Here is a 21,762-nt window from a genome sequence, read left to right as displayed (position 1 = left end):
GGTCAATGGCGTTTGAAAATGAGTGAGCAATGTGGGTATGTATGAAATAGTAAGTGTATCTAGATGAGGAAAGATCACGTGTGTGTATGTTTACGTATATGCAAATAGAAATCTAATTTACAAGTTAATAGTATGAGAACGAGCAAATTTCAAGTAGGATATATTTTGCAGTTATAGGATTAATAGTTACTTTCACTGGATTGAATGTATTTCATTAATTATACTGGCTGTGTACCTATCTCCTGTTCATTTTGAAACCACCAGTGCTTTCATATGAAAAGAATTGTAAGAAATGTTTGCTTGTATCTGTAGACAAAGCTAATGGAAAAACCCAATCCTCTCATCCACATATTTATCTGAAAGATGTGTTGTATATCTGCAGTTGAATTTCTAGAATGCTGATTAGCTAATACTGGTTTTGGCATGCAGCTTATCCATCATGTGGGAGAACACTATCTGAATTTCAATTTACTTTTCAAAATGATGTTGAACTGCTATTCCTTTAAAGACTCTTCTGGCCATTTGGAGACCTGGTTGCAGACAGTGGAGCTGCAGTCTGGTCTCAAAATCTAATTGAATTGATACGAGGCAGCTGAAGCAGTGATTGCTGAAGAGCTTGAGAGATGGATTGCAAAAAATGAGTGCTTCTGAGCAACTTGGGTAGTACCTTTGTTTGAAACACTGTCCCTGAATTTATTTTTACTCTCATTGGTAACAGACCTTTGTGGTGAAAGCCTTGTGCTTCAATATAGTTAAGGAATTAATTAGTTCTGTGTGGTTTTGATATGATCATGTTGCTATTAAACTATATGCCTCTGAGAGTAGTAGGTTAATAATAGAAAAAGGAATGTGGAGTTAAGGCAATGTGAGGTGTTAATCCCTTCGTCCCCACCAGCAACTTGTCACTGTTTAAACTTCCAAAATCTTACCATGTAACCATTTGTTTTTGCAGTGATGGGTCTTTCCCTTATGATTCTGTTCCCTGGCAGCAAAATACGAACCAGCCCCCAGGCTCTTTATCAGTGGTCACCACAGTATGGGGTGTGACTAACACCTCTCAAAGCCAGGTAAGCTTCGTTTTTATGCTCCCTCTAGATACAGGTTTTCACTAATGTTTGCAAAATGGAAAGCTTTATGGAAGATCCTTCTGGGATCAATAACGGTGTCTGTGTTCCCTTTGTTGTGCATGCTGCATTTTTTTTCCAGTCGTGTCCTCTTTGGTGGCATCGCAAAGGAGGTGTCTGAGAGCTCGAGTCAGTAACTCCTTCAGCTGCATGCAAATGTCAGGCTTGGGTTTAGCACGTATTTTGCACTGTATGGTTTCAACACTGAAAGTATGGTTTGGGAGTAATCCCAAAGCTTTTTCAGATTGAATTTGAAGTTATTTTATTAAAAAAAAAATAATCTAGCTAAATTCACCGGATGACAGTTATTGTTGATTTTACTCAGAGTTGTGTCATACCTGTGGGCTGGTGAAATCCAGTGCCAAGTCTGCCCCCATGCTGAGGTGCAAACTAGCAGCTATAGACTCTGCTGTTAATATTGCTTTACTTTGCAAAAATATTTCAAAAGCATGAGCTCCTGGCTTCCAGGTGAGACCCATACTTAACTGGGTTTTCATTTGGTTCTCTCTGCTCTTACCTCTCTTTTTCTTCTGCAATATATATTGAATTATGCTGTACAAAAGAAGCTGCTTTAATGAGGGAGGTGCCAATTATTTGTGCTTTCAAAGGGATGTGGCACATACCAGGTTCTCTGTTTTGCCTTTTCTTACACCATGGATGAAATGCTCTAAACACATCACCATCTTTATTGAGTACATAAAAAGGTACATAACCTGTCTTTTCTACCTTTTTCAAATCAAGTGACATTAGCTCTCATACAGAATTTTATGTGGATTTTTTTTAGTATTATTTAATTTTGGTCAGAAAATTAAAACCAAAATTGCTATGGATTGAGCAACTTGAAAAAGAAATCATTCAGAGGCCCAGTCATATAGATAAGCACATGGCAGTTATGTGAGCACTGGTTGTGGCAAAATCTTTCTTCAGAAAATAGAGAGGAAACAAGTTAGAGGATCTGTAACATGATTTATTACTGTTGATTTCTTTTTAGCATCTTAAAAGAAAAGGTGTCCCATCTGGGAGAGAAACACCAGAGTAAACACATAGGTCTATATAATTGGTTAGAGAATAGAAACACAGTTTCTTGTGGAAATCTTTCACACTTTAAAAGGCAAAAGAAAAGAAAAAAGACTAAGAGTTTTGTTCTATCATAAGAAGACGGTAGTGTTACTTGAACTCTTCATGATACTTCAGAGGAATGTGCAATAAAAAGAAAAAAGTGTTTTACTAAAAAGAAGAAAATGCTTCTTCTTAATCACTGCAAGAGAAAGGTAAAATCTCTGAAACATGAAGCTTGGCTGAAGCTGTTCAGAGCAGATTGAAATGAATGACAGGGTTTCCCATAACTCTTCACGCTCCCCCAGGGAAGGCAATGAGCTGGACTCACCGATTCCCTTTCACAGCTTCCCAAAGCTTGATCTTCTGCTAATTTTCTTCTCAAGTAGGACACAGATTTCCATGCAGGTGATCCATGACCTTAGATCTCAATGGAAATCGTAGCAATTTTGGTTCAACTGAAAAGAAATGCTTCAGACAAGCAAACCAAGTTCTTTTAAAAACAGAACAGAGGACTGTTTTCTAAGAGGCAATAAAAACAACCATCAGGCTTCTATACACTTTAGAAAGAGTTGGATTCAAGAACAGGTTAAGCTGCTGAAATACGTACTGTCACAGTTTTTGCATCCGTAGTACCCTTTACAGTATACCAGTGGGACTGAATTATTTGCAAGTTGCTTCAAAGTCCTACATAAAAAAGAGGCATGTACCTTCTCTTAATCAGATGAATTTGTCACCTACAGAGCATGGTTCTAGTGGGTCTTTATCATAACTTTTTTCATAAGCATGTTAGTTTGAGTTCCATTTAGATAAAAATCTCCTGAGAAGAAGGGTAGTCGGAGATACGAAACTCTTGTTTGTTTGGAAATGGGGAAAGGAGAAATCACCAGGAATGTGCACCTAGACATCAAGAAGGAGTGGGCTCATTAGAGTTCAGACTACAGGGTGGTCATATTGTAATTTATTATGTGCAGCAAGTCAACTTAATTTGCTTGATGTAGTTCAAGGTATAGTCCCTTATTCTCATGTTTCTTCTCACAGGTGCTGGGAAATCCAATGGCAAATGCTAACAACCCTATGAACCCAGCAGGAAACCCCATGGCTTCTGGGATGACTACCAGCAACCCTGGAATCAATTCCCCTCAGTTTGCTGGACAGCAGCAACAATTTTCAGCCAAGGCGGGCTCCACTCAGCCCTACATACAGCAGGGCATGTATGGGCGACCCAATTATCCTGGAAGTGGAGGCTTTGGTGGCAGGTAAGATTTACTTGGTGTGAGGTGGAAAATAGATGTAAACAGTTCATGAAGCTTGTTTTAGTGACCTGGCAGAAGTGTCATGGGCTTATTTTAATTATATAAAGTCTTGGAAGCTATTTTATGCTGGTTAACTGAAGTGCACGCTGCCTTTACACTGCCTTTGGAAATCAGCTACCCAAACTGCAGTGAAATTCATCACAGTAAATGGAAATGGCTTAGGTCAATCAATTAGCTCTAATAAACCCCCAAAATAAAGTTTTAATTAAGAGAGATTGTTAAACAGACCACAGGCTTAGGAGTGATTAACATTTAATAAGGCCAGGATGTGAAAGGTATTGATGATATAATTTCTATGTGCGTATGGAGGAATAAGCTTTAGTATTAGGCAAAGTAGGTTCACATGCAATGGGATATTTCTTCCCAAAGACTTGCTTCTCTACGGCAGTAATTTCAAAAGAATTGAGGTTGAAGCTGTTTCTTAAGAGAGATGGTCAAGCTGTGAATTTATTTCAGGGAAGTAAGTAAATGCTGCGTTAGTGAAATAAGCCAAACCCAATAGCCTGGAGTTTGTTGCATTTTTACTTTTTGTGTCCATGCTTTGTAGACAAAGGTGGTAAGTGTACTTAACTGAAACCACTATTTATGGTCCCTCTGCAAAGCCTTCTGAAAAGGTTGTTAGTGTAGTCAGTCTGGTGTGAAGAATATAAGACTGGGACTCAGTGAACTTCTCTCTCCTTTTATCTCTGCCACTGATCTACTGAGTGACCTTGAACAAGTCAGGAAGCTTCTTTAGCTTTGTATTAACATCTCTAAAAGGGGCACAGTATACTGACCCATGTTTATAAAGATAGTTGATATCTTAGAGTGGAAAAGGCATGATTTAGCTTAATTTATCTTATGATCAATAGGAGAGCTGGGTAGGAACTGCAAAATATGTTGTGCAGGATCCAGTAGAGCTGATTGCATTGTGTCTCTCCTGGCCTTTTTGCTGAGGTTCAGGGAGGAACGCTTTTACAGTGTCAGGAAGACTTGGCATAATTCACCACGGAGGCAGATGAACGTGCTGTAGTGGAGGATGCTCTGTGTTCATGCTGCTGTGCAGCCTGCCCCTACACTGTTGGGAAATGGAGCATGCATTAACTTTCAGGATTTCAGTTCAACATCGCAGTAAGCTACAGAGCTGTAAAGCAGTTCACTACCCCTGAAACTACTGATGGTGGTGCCTTGCAATCCTGACGGCAGCCTTATGACTGTTGCACCTGAGGAACATTTATATCTCATGTACACACCCACTTGCCCGTTCTGCTGCTTTCATTAGGCATTGATACATGGTATTGGAACAGTTCTTGATGAAGATCACACCAACATTCAAAACAAAATCCACCAGGCACATCTTAATTCTCTCTTTCTTTCTTTTCTTCCCTGTTAGTTACCCTGGAGGCCCAAATACCCCTGCAGGAATGGGGATCCCCCCACACACAAGGCCGCCAGCTGATTTCACCCAGCCAGCTGCTGCAGCCGCTGCTGCTGCCGTTTCTACAGCAACAGCTACGGCTCCAGCCACTGTGGCAGCCCTTCAGGAAACGCAGAATAAGGACATGAACCAGTATGGACCGGTAAGAGAGTAACCCTTATGTCTTCATACTTGCCTGATCTGGACCATTACAGGGAACTGAGCTGCACTTTCTACTCCCCTGTTTATTAGGGTGCCTACTCTATTATTGCAGGTTTTTTGTTCATGAGCATGGTTATAAATGCTTATGAGAAACTGCTCAAATGTATCTATGTAGGTGTAAATTGGTCTCCCATGTTTTTCCCAATAAATCTTGCCTTAAGAGTATTTTGTAGTTTGGAGAGTGCCCCTTCAAAGGATTTGAAGATTACCCAAGGATACGGCTGCATCTGATGTGATATGTTATTGCTGCCTTTGCCAGCCCTGTAAACTTCTAAATTTGAGTACCCAGTAAAATGTTCCAGAACCTCAGAATAGGTTTTGTACCTCTTGGGTAACTGTTTATTTTGCCAACTACTGTTGGTTGGTTGGGTTTTTTTCCTTCAAATAAGGAAACAACAGTAGAAAAGAGATTTTCTTTTTGATAACGCTGTCTATGAGAACAGCTATGCAAGTCATGACTTCACGTAATATTTTTTTCTCAAAATAAAAAAGGTTTTGGTCAAATTCAGAGTTTTTCTCCTTAGCTTTTTAACCTCCTCAGAGTTTTGAAGTATATGAGACCCTTGTGCCAGTGATGTAAAGAAGCACAATGTCTTAGAAATTGCAGTGCTGTGCTCCATTTATGCAGCCAACTTCCTAACCTGTTACCTCACTGTTAACAGACTAGCCAATTTAAATGATTTTAATTGCTCACCTTAGACTTAGGTCTGTCTTTCTCTCTTATGCTTTCTACAATTCCAATTGTATTTTTATTATAAATAACATCACTGCCTGTCAAATGTTGGAAAACGTTGAAGGAAAATGCGACATAAATCCTCCCCTTCTTCCTTCCCCCAAAAGCATGTTCAGCTCCCTCCTCCCATTTTAAATGCATGTCGCATTTTATTCTTTTTTTTTTTTTTTTTCTTCTTCCGTTGAAGGTTTGTTCCTCTTTCCAGATGGGTCCAACTCAGGCTTACAACAACCAGTTTATGAACCAGCCTGGTCCTCGTGGTCCTGCTTCTATGCCAGGCAACATGAACCCAGCAATGAATGACACCTTCCAGCATGAGTGGGCCACCCATGGGCATGAACCAGCCTCGGCCTCCTGGAATGAGTCCCTTCAGCACCCATGGGCAGAGGATGCCTCAGCAAGCCTACGCAGGCCCACGGCCCCAGTCTTTGCCTATACAGGGCATAAAGAGACCGTACCCAGGAGAGGTAATAAAATCAATTGTATTTTTGTACACTGGTATTTTGACTGAAAGCTGCAATGTGCTGGGTAAGGTGTGGTGTACATCCCTGTACGCTAGGTACATCTTTATTGCAGCCTTGATAAGGAATACTGCTGTTAAAATAGGAGCGGCAGCAGCTCTTCCTTTTTGACTTCTAATGTATTCAGGGTGGTCATTGCTATGTTAGTCGAGATGACAGTCATTAAAACCAGGAAAGGCCCAAAACTGGCTGAGTCCTCAAAATGTCACTCTGAGATTCTCATGCTAGATGGTGAATTCATAGACCTTAAGCAGACTTCCTTCATAGGAGTGGATTTATTTAATGTGACAACTTAAGAGAGATGCTGAAGGTGAAATACTTCATTTGAGCCCAGTACATATGTGATCTGCATTTCCTTGGATGGCTTTATAGTTCTAAAGAAATACAGGGCATACGTTGTATAAACACTGGTAGTAATAACGTGTATTTTAAAGACCAATCGCTTTCCAAACTTCTTGAGGCTTGATTTTCATAGGCACTGAGATACATATAAAATATGTTCAACTCCAATCTCTCTGAGTCAGCATTTATCTAATACTGGTTTATTTGCAGTGTGGTATTTCTGTCTAAATTCCCATGCTGTTGTATGAGATCTGAGTGGCTTTGTAGACAAAATTACATTGCCATTGACTTGTATTATGACCTTGGGCAAAACACTTGGGCTCAAAATTTTAAAGAAATTTAGACAACCAAAGATGTAGACAGATGAGCTTTTGAATTTTATAAAGCACTAATGCATTTTACTATCCACATCGCTGTGAATCAGGCAGTAGGTGCTTTTGAGAATCTCACAAAGTCTCTCAGCATCTGTATGCACCTCAATGTCTTTACAAATCTAGCCACAAGTTACTAGCTTCAGGGATAATTTCCTGCTAAAATTTCATATTAAAACTGAGGCTAACAACAGCTGTAACTCCAGGTGTGTAGCTTTGAGTATTATGATACTGCTCTGACTATAATAATGATAGTAATAGTTTATAGAAAACGTACAGCAGAGTACCATGGCATGCAGACGATAAAGCAAACATTTATTATTGAGCTACCTTTCTTTCCTGGTCTACAAACTATATTTTTTAAATAAAAAAAAAATCATAAATACAAAAGTTACGTGCTTTTGCAGGAGTTGCTTCTCTGGGAAGGCTTTTCACCCTGTAAATACTGCCCCTTAATTAAGTTCAGAAAACACAGGATGTGGCTTCTTCGCATAATTTTTGTCTTCAGATTTTATATTTTAAGGAAGACTGTAAACCCCTTTTTGCTACTTCAGAAGCAGGTTTTTCATTATAAGTGAATATGATCACATTCCCAAGAAGTCAATACTGAATGGTGCCCTAAATGTTCCATGCTTGCTGGTCTAGGTTTATGGAAACTTCTTCTTAATCAGTTAATTTTTCAACTTGGGATTTTATTACCTTTGAAGTTCCGGTTTTCATGACTTTGATTCTAAGACTGTAGCACAGTACTAGCTAGCACTAGTGAGGTGTTTATGACTAGTAATAACTTCTGTGTAGTTGTTAGACATTGCTAAACACTCTAGCACAGGGTCAACATAACAGTTGTGTTGAGGAGACAGACTTGGACAACGCAGCTTCTGTTCTCTGCGCATTCCAGGATTGTGGGGCTTTTTAATGTTACTTTTTCTTTATATGCTTTTATTCTGCATCTGGAAAATGAGCCCCAGGGATGGGACTGATAGCACTTGCAAAAATACAGAGATTTTGTGAACGTTGCATCTGGTTATAATTCTGGTTTCTTCAAACACAGTGCCCTTTGACAGTGCTGCAAGGCTTAGTGTATGTGTGTGTTAAAGTACATAGTTATTCTTTTCCCACTTTAGTTTGTGGGAATTTTATGCTTTCGAGTGAGTATTCACCCCCAGTCATCAGGGCCCTGGTTTAGGAGTGGGATGAAGTTGAGGAGTATTCACCTGGAAGGTTTTTGTGTTAGTCTTGATTCCACTGTTGAATGTATGCTGGTAATCAGTTCAAGACAGCTGCTTGCAGGAAACACATCTTTGTTTTCTTTCATCTCTGTCATGAAATAGCCAAATTATGGAAACCAGCAGTATGGACCAAATAGCCAGTTTCCAAACCAGCCTGGTCAGTACCCAACTCCCAACCCTCCAAGACCCCTTACGTCTCCCAGCTATCCTGGACAGAGGATGCCAAGCCAGCAAAACACAGGGCAGTACCCTCCTCCAACAGTCAACATGGGGCAGTATTACAAGGTAAGAATTTTTACATCATCTTGTTGCATTCTGGTAGAAATTTATGAATGAAGTCACATTAATGACTTCATAGATACCACTTTTATGTAATTAAAGAGAGAAGATAGCATGGCATTTTTACTCATGTCAGTCAGCCAAGTTGCATTGTCTAGAGGAGTTCATAAAGAAAATTGAATGTTACTGCAGCTCATTAGAGGCTTTTACAAGAAAATGTTTGTTTTGCTTTAAATATAGCATGTAAAAAGAAGGACCTAATGGGGTTCAGGTGTAATATTTTCACCTACTTGTGGCACCCTGGAAGAATGCAACTTTGGAAATTTGTAATATACAAGTTCCATTTTGCAGCATCCCAGTTTCAGACCTACAGTGGTCACTGTTGGGTTAGGCCAGCCCAAACTTAAAAGCTGTTCCAGCTGTAGAATTCATCTTTGAACTGAGGTCTGCATGATTTTCTCCAACCTCTCCCTCCCCTTTTCTCCTTCTTTTCTCTCTGTGCTGCTTGTTTTGGGTAAGAATTAGAATTGTCAAAATGTTGCCTAAAATGTGTTTTATGTAACCATCTTGAGCACTTAGCATTATCCAAACTGAGTTTGTACTGAGGTCCTGCTCAGGTTCGACGTCTTCAAAGTGCACACAAAAGTGATCTTTTGCACACAGGTACTCCAGTGAGTGTAAATGTGGGGTTGGACAGTCAGTGGTCTGACCTGCTCCTAAAGTGTTAGCTGTTGAAGTCTCTGGACTACATTCTGATTTTGAATGTAGGCGGAAAGAATCTAAGATGCACATTGGTCTTGAACTGGAGTTGTTCTGGTGTGATTGACACAGAAAACACCAGTGAAAAAAGAGGAGGAAAAAACCTCATTTACTATAGAGCATCTGTTCTATGTGCAACCAAGCTGTCCACTGTGGTACCCGAAGGAATGCCTGTTGTGTCATGGAGGCTTTTGCGCAGTACACTGCCAGGAAGAACACAAGGACAAGACAGATCCTCAACTATTGTAATTCCCATGCAGTCACTTCTGCTAAAATAATAGTAGAAGATAACTGTGAAGTTTTGAAGTGACAGATTTTTTAATACCTTTTATATGTGCTTATTTTAAATGGGGTTTAATTTTTTTGTTTACAGGATAATTCTGACAGGGAATCCATGGTCTCCCCAATGCATCTCCTATTTTGTATTCAAATATCGACTGTTCTCAAAACAGTTAAAAAATAAGAGACCTTGTTAAGAAGGGAGATTATCCTGGCTAGGGAAAAAATTCCAGCTTGCCACAGAAAGGACCTGAACCTTTGGATTGTAGTAATTGTGGAGGTAGTAACTGTATGTTTTAAGGAAAAAATAGCAAAGATGGTTGGAAATGTAAATGTAAATGCTTAAGGTTTCAGAATGCAGAATTCTCAGAATTCTTTTACATACTGTAGGCTAGCCACGCAGGATCAGATACAGAATTGGATTTCAAGTCCCAATACTTCGGCTGTCTGTAAAGATTTTCATCTCCTGACACTCTCATCTGTGTGTGCTTATGGAACATGAGCTACTGGGAGAGATTGCCATGCAATCACAGTTTTGTTTAATGTCAGCTTCCTTCGCGTCATTGTTATTGTTTGTTCTGTTAACTGCAACCATCCCCAAAGAAAGAAAACCGGTGGTATTTTAATACTAGAGCTGTTATTGATACTTTTTCTCTTAGTTTGTCTTATTGGGCAGCACACTAAGAAAATAATCAAATTGTAGGTACAGAGAATAAAAGACATTCCCTGACCCTCAGAGCTTTCATCCTGATCAGATGAGTTGGACAGGGGTAGAAGAAAGGATAGATGGAAGTCAGAGGGACATGGACATTGTAATTGCGTATCTTTGGATTTCGTTTTCCATGTAGGCTTTTGTCTACTGGGGCTGTTTTGGGAGGAAGCCAAAGAGATAAAAAGGGGGCTGGATGGGTTCATGTGGTGTGGAAAAACTGAAGTGAATGGCTGGTTGGTTTTGGAAAAAGAGCATTCAGAGGAAGGCAGTGAGCCTCTTGGCGGCCTTGCTTGTACCTGGTCATTGCCTGAACTAAGCTGGCTGGTCTGCTGGTTTCAGTTCCTGCTTTGCTATCCTAGTGTGTCTCTTCCCCGAAGGCCTCGTGGGACGTTCGGTGGTTTCTTATCCTTCCAGAGGCAGAGGGGCCTCCCTACCCTGTTTGTACTCTTTGGTGTTTGATAGCAGTACAGTTCACAAGACTTACTATTCTTATTTTCAGACTGCATTAACAATGTGATGTTATTTATTTTCTAGCCGTCAAGGCCTGTACCTGTGGCAAATTACCCTCATTCACCTGTTCCAGGAAACCCCACGCCACCTATGACTCCAGGGAGCAATATTCCTCCATACCTGTCACCTAACCAGGATGTCAAACCACCATTCCCACCTGACATTAAACCAAATATCAATGCTTTACCACCACCTCCAAGTGAGTAGCAAACAGAACGCCCTCACAGTCATTTATTGTCCCTGTGTTCTCTGCCACATGTGTTTCAGAGTCTGGAAAAGAGCTCTGACTGCTGCTCTGGGAGAGGCTCGGATTGCTAAGTCGTGACAGGTGACGTGCACGGTGCAGGCTCACTAGAGCCGGTGGACAGGAAAGAGAAAGATCGCTGTCCCCTTCTAAAACAGAGTATCAGAAAAGTTCTTCCAGGTTGAACTTGTAAGGATTTTTACTCCTGAAGTATTCCTTTGATACGCTTCCTGAGGATAAAACACTTGGGTTTGGTTTGTGTTATGTGTGCTTTGTAGGCTTGTTTATCATGTGAACTTTCATTGTGGTTTGGTTTGTTCAAGGGCAAAGCCATTCATTGAACATCACTGTAGAATAGCGTAAAATGTGAATATTTATAGGAGTGTCTCTGTTGTGATCCATACAGGCTTCTTAACAATATTCAGTAGTATGCCAGAAATTGATCTGTGTTCCTTTCAAAGCCACTCAACATCACAGCTACGTTTGGCTGGTAACAGGGCAGAAATAACAAGATCTCTGTGGCTGTATACTAGCACAAGATATTTGAGGTTTTGAAGTGACTGATGAACAATAGGAGATATCATTTACTAGGGAACTGGGAGAACCTCTATGTTTTCTGTAAAACAACTGCTCCTGCATTAGCACTTTGCAACTGGTGTCTGGAGTTCGGGATAGCTGAAAAATAGTGTAGAAGAAGGTGACCTGCAGTATTATTTAGGCAAGAACACAGCGTTTAAAGACATTTGGACTTAACAGATTAGCTGTAAGTTACCATGAAACCTCTCTTTATGAGATCAGATAGTAATTAAACACTGATGTCTTTGGGCATTGGATAGTTTCAGCTGATAAAACTGTTGGAACTAATTGGGTAGTGTCGATCCCAGTTCAAAGCAGGCAAAGTAAGCATTATTGCAGTTTGCCATAACTAAAAGATTTGTTGTCAGTCTTCTGCCAACAGAGTAAGCCTGGACACAGAACGTATCCAGTAATAAAAAACAGGAGTTGTTGTTGTGCCTGGTTTCTGCTGGTGGCTGGAATGCTAAGGTCCTAATGTTAAATGTGGGAGAAAAGAGGACTTTGGTTTCCCAGCGCTGTCAGTCTGAGCCCAGTCACTGGTATCAGATGGTATAGTTACTAGTGATTTTCTTTTGTGTGTATATGAACCTGCTAAGTTAGACCCAGTAGCAGATCACTGTGCCATTTGTTGCTGTTCTGTATAAATATACACATTATTATTGCACTGCAGATGCTAAAGGGAAAGTTCATGCTTTCTCTCCCTCTTCGATCCCAGCCAACCACAATGATGAGCTGCGTCTGACGTTTCCCGTGAGAGATGGTGTTGTACTGGAGCCCTTCCGGCTGGAGCACAACCTGGCAGTCAGTAACCATGTCTTTCACTTACGGCCAACTGTTCATCAGACACTGATGTGGAGGTAAGCTCAGCCTTGCTGTGAGGGAGTCTTGCGCCCAGTGATGGAGGAGTGGCAGGCCACATGAATTTCATTTAGGTTTGCCATGAATTTCACTTTAAAACATTGTAGCCTAGATAGGAAAAATGCCCTTTAAACTCCCAGGTACTCTCACCTGTCACTTCCCAGAGACAACACGTTCTCAAATGCTTCCTGGTCTGTGTTTCCTCTCCTTGCTGACAGCATACGGCATGCAGTATTTGAAAAATCACTGCAACTGTTCCATCCTTTCTGCTCTGGGTGGAATGGGTGTGGGATGTGCATGACCAACACCAGTACAAACTGGGAACTCTGAAGTCCTAGGTGCTTTGTGACCTGTGAAATGTTAGTTGTAGGAGTAACTACTACGCAGAGCTGCTACAGTTTGTGCTTAAATTAAATGGTGCCAGAGTATCTGCTAAAGAAAAATAACATGCTAGCGAAGGACTTCATTCAGAGGCTTGGTAAAATAATTTGGGAAGATAAGTGCTTAAATACTCCGACCTTTAGAAACTAACTTCCTAAATCTCCTCCCTCCTTTGAATCCACAAGTAAGGACACTCAGAAATATCAGAGCGTAGCTTTCCACGTACAAAAGCTTCTGGTTTTCACTTACAGCAAGTGCTATTTTCCAGCACAAAGGAACAGTTTTCCTAGGTGGTACTTTCCTGTATTTAATGTAGATCTGCATAAGTGATTCCAGATTATGTCCTGATTTCACCATGTTCATGGGAGGGCTTTAGATCAAGTGACAATCAGAACCGTTTAGTTTTTTTTATTCGTATACTTTCAAATACCATGGAATAATTTTGTCTCCTCATTCTGTTTTCTCAGAAGGCATTTCAGTGTTTATCCTGGCAGTTGATTGCATTGTTTGAGCCTGTCACTATGCGCTTTGGAGGCTGGTTGGTTGCTCAGGATCTTGTATGGAAGTTATTTCACAAGTGTAGCAGCTGAGATGCTAAAATGCAGCATCTTAAGCGCATTTTCCTTGACGCCTGCCTCACACCTTTCAGTTTATTCCTGAGCATGGACCTCATATGCCCTGGCCTTATTTGGAGTGACAACTTGTAGCTTCAGCTTTTTTCCCTGTGAGGAACTTCTTCCTGTTCACTGGAATCCACTTGAGACGTCTCTTTTCACGGTGTGGAGGGCGTGAGTTGGGCAGAGAGGTGCCAGAATCTGCCCTGGGGATGGAGTCTGTCTCTAAAGCTGAGGCTCAATGCGGGATGCAGGAGTCCTTGCTGCCACAGTCCTCCCCCACCCTGGGGTAGCCTGGGGGTTGGAAGGGAGGGAAGTTGCAGGCAGACCACATCCAATAATTAACACCTAACTTTGAGGTCAGTTATTGCTTACTTGCATTTCATTATCGCGGAGTGCTCACAGCAGAGGGAGTTTTGGCAGTTATTTGCCGGTTCTTATTAATAAGTAATCACTACTGGGGATTGTGCTGGCTCATTCAGTAGATTTATAGTGCTGCACTGAGGCATGAGGCTGTTTCTTAATATCTGTTCTTTCTTTCTTCCCTAGCTCACCAAACACAGCCTTTATTTAAACTTATTTTAATGAAGACTCATAGGTAAACTGTGCTCAGGTCTGCTGTTTTGAAAAGCTTGTTAATAGTGGGGAGAACAGATAGTCTTGTAATGAAGTCATTTCACATTTAACTCGGGGCTGGATGGATTCCAGAAAAATGAATTAGTCACATGTGTGGATGGATTTCGGTTTTATAGAGAAAGGTGGAATTGAGCCAATTTTTAATATTTGTCTGCCAGTTAAAATATTCAGCAAAACCTCTCACGTGTACACACATAATGAATAGCAGCATAACTATTTTTCTCCCCGCTGGGAACTTTTCATGGTTACAAGAAACAGTAAGGTTGAAGGCAGGGAAAATGTCATCTTGAAGCTGGGTCAGTCTTAGCACTGCTCAGTTGTTAATAGCGTCCCACCGTGGAGACACTGCACGCTAAGTCCATGGGGGTCTCCTGAGCTCTGTCACCACCTGCTCAGAGTCCTTGGGAACACACTTCAGTCTGCTTGGTTTTTGTAGAGGTACCGAGCCTTGCTTCCCTCTGGGTCCGGGTGACTATGGTGTGTCAGAGGTGAGAATCTCCAGTGGATCTTGGAGAGAGAGCTTTCAAAAAATTGTCAGTAAAATATTGGGGGAAAAAAAAGCCTGGAAAGACTTAATATAGCTGGATTATGTTGAAAGGTCAGGTAATTTGCAGTCTATGCTTTTCTGTTTTTTTTAAAAAAGGGTTTTACCCAGCGGTGAATCTTGATGTTTTGAAATCCAGAAAAGATGATGTTAAGTCAGAATTGATCTCCTGAATGAGCTCTTCCTTGTGGATCTTAGAAAGGTATCTTCCTTCAGGCGAGATGAAGAAATGAGCACCTACATTTTCAAGCATAAAAGATAAACATTCAGCTGTCTCTTGCTGTCACGAACAGCAGAATCCTGACATTTCAGTTCAGTTCTTCATGTTCTTTTAGATTTCTTTTTCAAATTACTCATTCCTAACACAAGGTTAACATCCTGTATGAAACTGAAGTCATAGTCTCTACCCACTTAATTTGTGATTAACTTAATATCAGCCTCTTCCTTTTTTGGAGGTGTTACAAAACTAATTTTTAAGGAGCTAAATAGTCTGTGTAAGTTATTATTGGAGAGGTGGGAGGAATTCATACTCTGAAAGAAGGTCTAAATTGGGTAGATTTAATTCACAGCTGTGTTAATTTGGAGTCACTGAAACACAGGGGGTGAGATACAGGGGTCATTTTATTTTGGTTGATATACCTGTTCCAAGGCAGGATTAGCTGTACCTGTTTTTTGTCTGACAAGTGTTAATTTAAATGCTCTGAAGTAATGAAGAATCCACAGTCTTCTAGCAAAACCCACTGCAGCGTATCACTGTCTTATTCTTAACTCTTAACATGCAGGAAGGACCTACCTGATGTTAATGTTTTTCTTTCTGCCAATTCATTCCATGGTGTAGTTCTGCAAAGTGGTTTGAGACGTTGCCTTGGAAAGTCCTTTGTAAGTGTAAAATATTAACAACAACTTGGCGCCATGCTTGCATCATTAATTCATCATGACTTGCTTCTGTTAAGGGCTCTTATGACGAAAGTATGTTATATCCTTTACCGGCAATAATTCTAGAAAAATAACCTGATTGATAAAGCTGAAGCATTCCTAGCATCAAAATTACCTCCCTCTGCAATGTGAAAGTGAAGTTAAAGGAAGATTTTTTTGTTGTTGTTGTGCAGGTCTGACTTGGAATTACAGTTCAAGTGCTATCACCATGAAGACAGACAAATGAACACAAACTGGCCAGCTTCAGTCCAGGTCAGCGTAAATGCAACCCCACTTACCATTGAACGTGGTGACAACAAGACATCTCATAAACCTCTGCACCTAAAGCACGTCTGCCAGCCAGGAAGAAACACGATTCAAATTACAGTCACAGCATGTTGTTGTGTAAGTACACTGAGCTCGCAGCTGCAGCTGCTGATGCTGACTTTGCTATTTAGTGCAGTTTGCAAATGTTACCTTAGATGAAGGAGCCTTACTCTCATTTCCCCCCCTCGGCATTTTTCTGCTAAGGTGCTAGTTTGATGATGTTGACACAGTCAGAGTGCTAATATAGAGATTTTTGCTGCTGAATTATGGCAGAATGTAGTGATGTCCTGATGTGTGTGGAAAGGCTCGTGGTCTAGGGGAGAAAGGGAGTTGTATCTCCTACCTATGCAGCCTGTGCCTTTGTAACAAGGTGGCTGAAGTGTATGAATGTAGAAGTAGATTATTGTGATGCAGACTGTTTTCCTGTACTCACTTCATTTACTTAGGGCATTAACCTATGGTTTGACAGGAGAACACCAACACCATAATCATTAGTGGTGGTGACGATTTTTCAAGTTTCTTTTCAGATGAAAAACGTATATTCCATGAGGCAGTCTAGACCATGCAACTTTCCCCTTTCTTCTTTTCTATGGTTTAGTTACTCTTGGAGACGAGTGCTGTATTTTTAATGCAGAATGTTGCGCGCACACAGTCTGAGCTTTTGACTGTTCTGTTGTCACTGACAAGAAAGCAAACTGCTGCCTCTCCCAAGGTCGTGGTGTGAGGCATTTTGACAAGAAGCCATCCACCTATTTTGCTTTACTTTACACTGATATTTCTTTGCATAATGTCATTTATCTGGTGACTAAGAGTAGGGCCAGCATCCTGTGAATCCACAATGAGCTCTGTGCTGGGGAATAAGATTCAGTTGGTTCCAGACACGTCAATAGCAAATCGTCTTTGCAACTTCCACCATAGTCTGAGGGCAGGCAGGTAGGCTGGACTGTGTCGAAGAATCCAGACAGAATCCACAGTCAGCCCTGTGTATTTTGAATGTTAAGGAGGGAGTAAATGCAGTAAATCTTTGCTTTTTTTAAAGCCCTTGTATGTGTTACGCTCCTGGAGCACAGAACAACACACTGTGCAGTGTGCAGAATATCCCTAGAGGAGTGTGTGTGCGCAGCAGAGCAGAACCAGCTTTCGTAGTTAAGCACCAGGCTCTCATGGAAGCCACGTGTCCAGGGGAATAATGCAGCTCTGTTCAGCAGTGTATTTACTGTGTGTGTTTGGGTCTCTTAGTAACAAAATGTGTTTTCTTTCAGTCACACTTGTTCGTGTTGCAGTTAGTACATAGGCCATCGGTTCGCTCTGTACTTCAAGGTCTACTAAAGAAACGCCTCCTCCCAGCAGAACATTGTATCACCAAGAGTGAGTTTTCAATTTGTGTGGGTGATGACTTTCCAGAATGCCTACGTTCACTTGTGATAAGCGATTTCTATACAAGATTTCCTTGCTTATTGAAAACCTTAAGCTGTACTTGTCAGGAATTTCCAGAACATGATATGTGTAGATTAAATCTTCGATATCTTCAAATATTGAGGGCTATTTGGGTGGGGGTGCTATTTGGGTACTCTGTTGAGTACCAGGAATGCAAGCTTAGTTCCTAAGGAGGACTTTCCCATTCCAGGAGAATCTTTCTGGCTTTCCCCCTATATTTGTTTTTGACTTACCTAAATGTCTCATGTAGAAAGACTATTCTTTATTTATTTAGGGCTGCTTTGAGTGCTTGTTTGGCTCTTCATTTGTTTGAGGGCATAGCTGTTACGCATGTGTATGATAGTTTGTCTGTTCAGGAGGATGTTCTAAATTATTCAGGATACACCTGTGTGCGTAAATTGTCCATTAAATTGGCCCTTCAAGGTTGAAGCATCTTTCAGATTTTGACGTTAGAATTTAGAGTACACTTGTGTTTCTCACACGTACCTTCTTCTCATACCTTCTTCCTAAACAGTAAAGAGGAACTTCAGTAGTGTAGCGGCTTCCTCCGGCAATGCGACACTAAATGGGGAAGATGGAGTAGAGCAAACTGCTATTAAAGTGTCTCTGAAGTGTCCGATCACATTCCGGCGGATTCAGCTCCCAGCAAGGGGTCATGACTGCAAGCACGTACAGGTGAGTAGATGCCACTGGCCTGGCAGTATTCCCTCAGCCATGTGTTGTTACTGTACCGTTAGCTTGATTATTGTATGAGAGCGCCTCGTGAAATGGGATTTCTTTGTGTCTGTCAACCTAAATAATTAATTATATATGTATGCTGAATGCAGAGGGAGAAAGTAAGTTTTTTGGTGCTGGTAGGCTTTTTTTCATGGCAATTTTACTTTTGTCCAACTGATTCATTTAATACAGTGTTTTCCCTTTTTTCCTTGGTTTTTTTTTTTCTTTTTCCTTTGTTTCTTTCTGATACCTAGTGCTTTGATCTGGAATCTTACTTGCAACTGAACTGTGAAAGAGGAACTTGGAGGTGTCCGGTATGCAAGTAAGTGCAACCATACTACATGAAATGCAGTTGTACATGATTTGACAAAATTCAGATCATATTTAAGGTCACGGAGGGGAGAAAAAGGAAACAGTAGGAAATAGGATGTATATAGTACATTTACCTGACAGCATAAAATCCAGTGAGAATTTTTGCAATATTTCATAAATTGAGGGAACACCCTGGATTATTAGAAATTTAGAAACAGGTAACAGGAAGTATTTTTTCACAAAATACACATTCTGCAAACTCTCATTACAGGCTATCAATGGGTTGTGTAGAGTTCAAAAGAAGCGCAAATATTTACATTGGTAAGACAGATACCTACATAAACGAATGAACTGGGAGCTTCTCTGCCCCTAGATTATGAAGTATAAGCAACTGCCAGACAACAACATGCCATGGCAAAAGAACGGATAGTCTGTTCTAGAGTTATTTTTGTGTAATTTTAATATTGCAATGCCCAAATTACTGAATTTCAAATATGTAAATATTAAAATGTTCAGCATCCAGCTGAACATTAAGTAAGGATGCTAAATAACTGTCTCGGGTACTGTGCTTTGAGTCACATAGATGTGCAGTTAATGGCAGCGTTGAAGCAGAGAGGGAATTTTGGAGACTGCAACATTTTCCGGTAATTAGGTAGGAAATGAAGTCGGATCCTCCAAGGTCAAAGTCGACATAAAGTGCAAATTAAAGTGAGAGCAGAAAGCAGCAAGAATTCTGTTCCAAAATAAGGCTGATTTTTAAAAGGCAAAAATTTCCAAGGTGCAAGTTTTGAGTGATCACTTAAAGGAAAGGAGGGATACCGTGGCATGCTTCCAACCTTGTGTTTTGACCAGAGAGCTGGTGCATGCAGAAGAAATGGAACAGAAAGCTTTGAAGTGGTTACAGTCTGCCCATTATGTTCAGCTGGGCAGAAAGAATCACAGAACATCTGCAGGCCAGTTCAGCGTCTGTAACCTACAGTGCTCAGTCCACAGGGTTATGAATTTGTTCCAGCCTCAGCTGAAGAGCCAGGGCTCTTCAGCTCAAGGAGTCGGAGCAGCTTGTACTTCATTTCTGCAAGTCTCCAGTTCAATAATCCCTGCTGCACCAGCCAATGTTAGCTAGAGACAGGAGTGGAGAATGGCCATTCTGTCTGCTTCTGTGGACTTTGCAGGCTTGATTCCAGGACTATCCGTGATTGATACATATCCTAAAGTACACATGCTTTCTCTGAACTACCTGAGTCTTTTCTATCTTCTAAGTTTAGCTGAAAATACCACAGGAATTAAATGTCTTGCTTCTTAATTTATATATTCATACATACAGCACAAAAATTTTGTCCTGTTTCTCCGAGTATGAGCACTTGCATTCAGATCTGAGTGCCTACGTAACTAAGTAATTTCCATTTTTGTTTTGTTCTGTCCCCATCTGTGCTGATCCTTAAGTAAACTAGCTATAATACATATCTACTTTGAAGCCATATTACTGTGTAGCTCAAAAAAAAAGAAAGATCCAATTTGAAAAAAAAAATAGTACTAGCTGATGTTCACAGGAAAGATCTGCTATGTTTGAAAAGCCTTTAAATTTGCAATATATTTCACTAAAAAAAAATTATTTAAAGGATGTGAACAGCATGTGGGCACACACAAGTAGATGTATCCTTATCTCGTTTGTTTGATGTAGAACGCTGTTATCCTGGTAATGCAGATGACCAGATGACCTGTAAAGGTCCCTTCCAACCCAATGCATTCTATGATTTTATGTAAACTAAAACCGTTTGCCCCAAATAATTCCTTAATTATGTGAATTATGTGTTACAACCAGTAAGTTGGTGGACCCGAGTCTGCTGATTTCATCACTAACCTTTTTGTCTTCCATCCCTCTTTTACACATGTGTAGCAATATTCTAACATGGGATTTGTTTGGTTTTGTTTTCCTTTCTAGTAAAACTGCTCTGCTGGAGGGCTTGGAGGTTGACCAGTATATGTGGGGTATTCTGAATGCTATACAAAAGTAAGTGAACTTACTCATTTCTGATATCTCAGACTAAGCAACGAGGAGATGTGTTAATGAGTACTGAGACAGTCATGCCAAAGCAGGTCTTAGTAATTGAACTTGAGTATTCTATTCCGTGGCTCCTTGGTGGAGGCAGTGATAGAGTGAATCAGTTTCCATCTACTTAATAGATCTTGTTTGGGTCTTCTCTTGATGGCAGCCTCACCAGTGAAGCAGAGGGAAGAGTGAGAATGGAGGATTAAACTTTCTTGCATTTACAAGTAGTCCCTCTGATTCACATGTGGCAAACCACATAGGTGTGTTTGGATTTCATTGTGTGGATAAACATTGTGTGGCTCTTGAGGTTGTATTATACTAGAGCATTTCAGAATGTTTGTTAGCATGCAGATTCTTCAGCATGGAAACTTCAGCAGAATTTATTAAAAAACCAATAATCATTAATATGCTAAAATTTTCACATTATTTTACAGCTCAGAATTTGAAGAAGTTACCATTGATCCAACTTGTAGTTGGAGGCCGGTCCCTATAAAGTCAGATATTCACATCAAAGATGACCCAGATGGCATTCCCTCAAAAAGATTTAAGACCATGAGTCCAAGCCAGATGATCATGCCAAATGTGATGGAGATGATTGCAGCTTTGGGTCCTGGCCCGTCACCTTACCCATCCCTACCCCCTCCTCCAGGAGGCAACAACTCCACTGAATATGGTAACCAAGGTTAGTTTTACAGCTTTGTGCACCAGGTCATCACTGTAGAAGTCAGGAGTTCAGTTTTGTGGTGATCCAGGTATGTCAGTGCATCTTCTTGGAGAGGTGCATAAGAAAGCAAATGGTATGGCTACAGTTTTGAAATTCTGCATCAGTCTTTTCATCTGTTTAGAGGAAAACATATTTTAGTAAGAAAATTGGGGCTTTTCATATTTATTGCCGTGCAGCCCTCCTTGGATCAACAAACATTGTATGTTACTTTATATATCCATGGCCTGCCACAATATGCATTTCCTCATTTTTTCTGTCCGTTTTCCTTCTGTTCCACTCTCATTCAAGTGAAGGCTCCTTGTGCTACAGAAGTTACAAAGTAGAGAACTTGGCCCATTAACACTGCTGCTTGGGCCACTGAGTTTAACTTGTGGCCAGGTGGGTGACATTTGGTGGGCCACCCAGAAAATGGATGACTTTGAAGTAGCTTTTAACTGCTTTGCAAACACTTTTGCATTAGAAAACCACTTTTGAGTTCCTCTACCCATGTCCTGCCAGATGGGGAAACAGGGAACTAAATACAGACAAATGGAGAGACTTTTTCAAATGACTGCTATATTGTGAATAACTCAGTTATG

At 40.6% G+C, this 21,762-nt stretch overlaps 1 protein-coding gene across 1 annotated transcript in view; it reads left to right on the top strand.

The window, feature by feature from the left end:
- Nucleotides 1-952: 952 nt before the first annotated feature.
- LOC104539757 (zinc finger MIZ domain-containing protein 1-like) overlaps nt 953-21,762 on the top strand; it is a gene marked incomplete at its 5' end in the record, with an annotated part of 33,338 nt that continues 12,528 nt past the window's right edge. The window contains 14 exon segments of the mRNA XM_010183363.1: nt 953-1,067; nt 3,222-3,439; nt 4,869-5,055; nt 6,035-6,144; nt 6,146-6,314; nt 8,413-8,595; nt 10,874-11,048; nt 12,385-12,526; nt 15,812-16,022; nt 17,207-17,312; nt 17,896-18,056; nt 18,353-18,420; nt 20,353-20,421; nt 20,895-21,142. Of these exon segments, the coding sequence (XP_010181665.1) occupies nt 953-1,067; nt 3,222-3,439; nt 4,869-5,055; nt 6,035-6,144; nt 6,146-6,314; nt 8,413-8,595; nt 10,874-11,048; nt 12,385-12,526; nt 15,812-16,022; nt 17,207-17,312; nt 17,896-18,056; nt 18,353-18,420; nt 20,353-20,421; nt 20,895-21,142 (2,162 nt within the window).

The sequence above is a fragment of the Mesitornis unicolor genome, unplaced genomic scaffold (genome assembly GCF_000695765.1).
Source record: "Mesitornis unicolor isolate BGI_N332 unplaced genomic scaffold, ASM69576v1 scaffold41450, whole genome shotgun sequence".
NCBI classification, from domain to species: domain Eukaryota; kingdom Metazoa; phylum Chordata; class Aves; order Mesitornithiformes; family Mesitornithidae; genus Mesitornis; species Mesitornis unicolor.
This window is presented reverse-complemented; position numbering and strand designations above follow the sequence as displayed.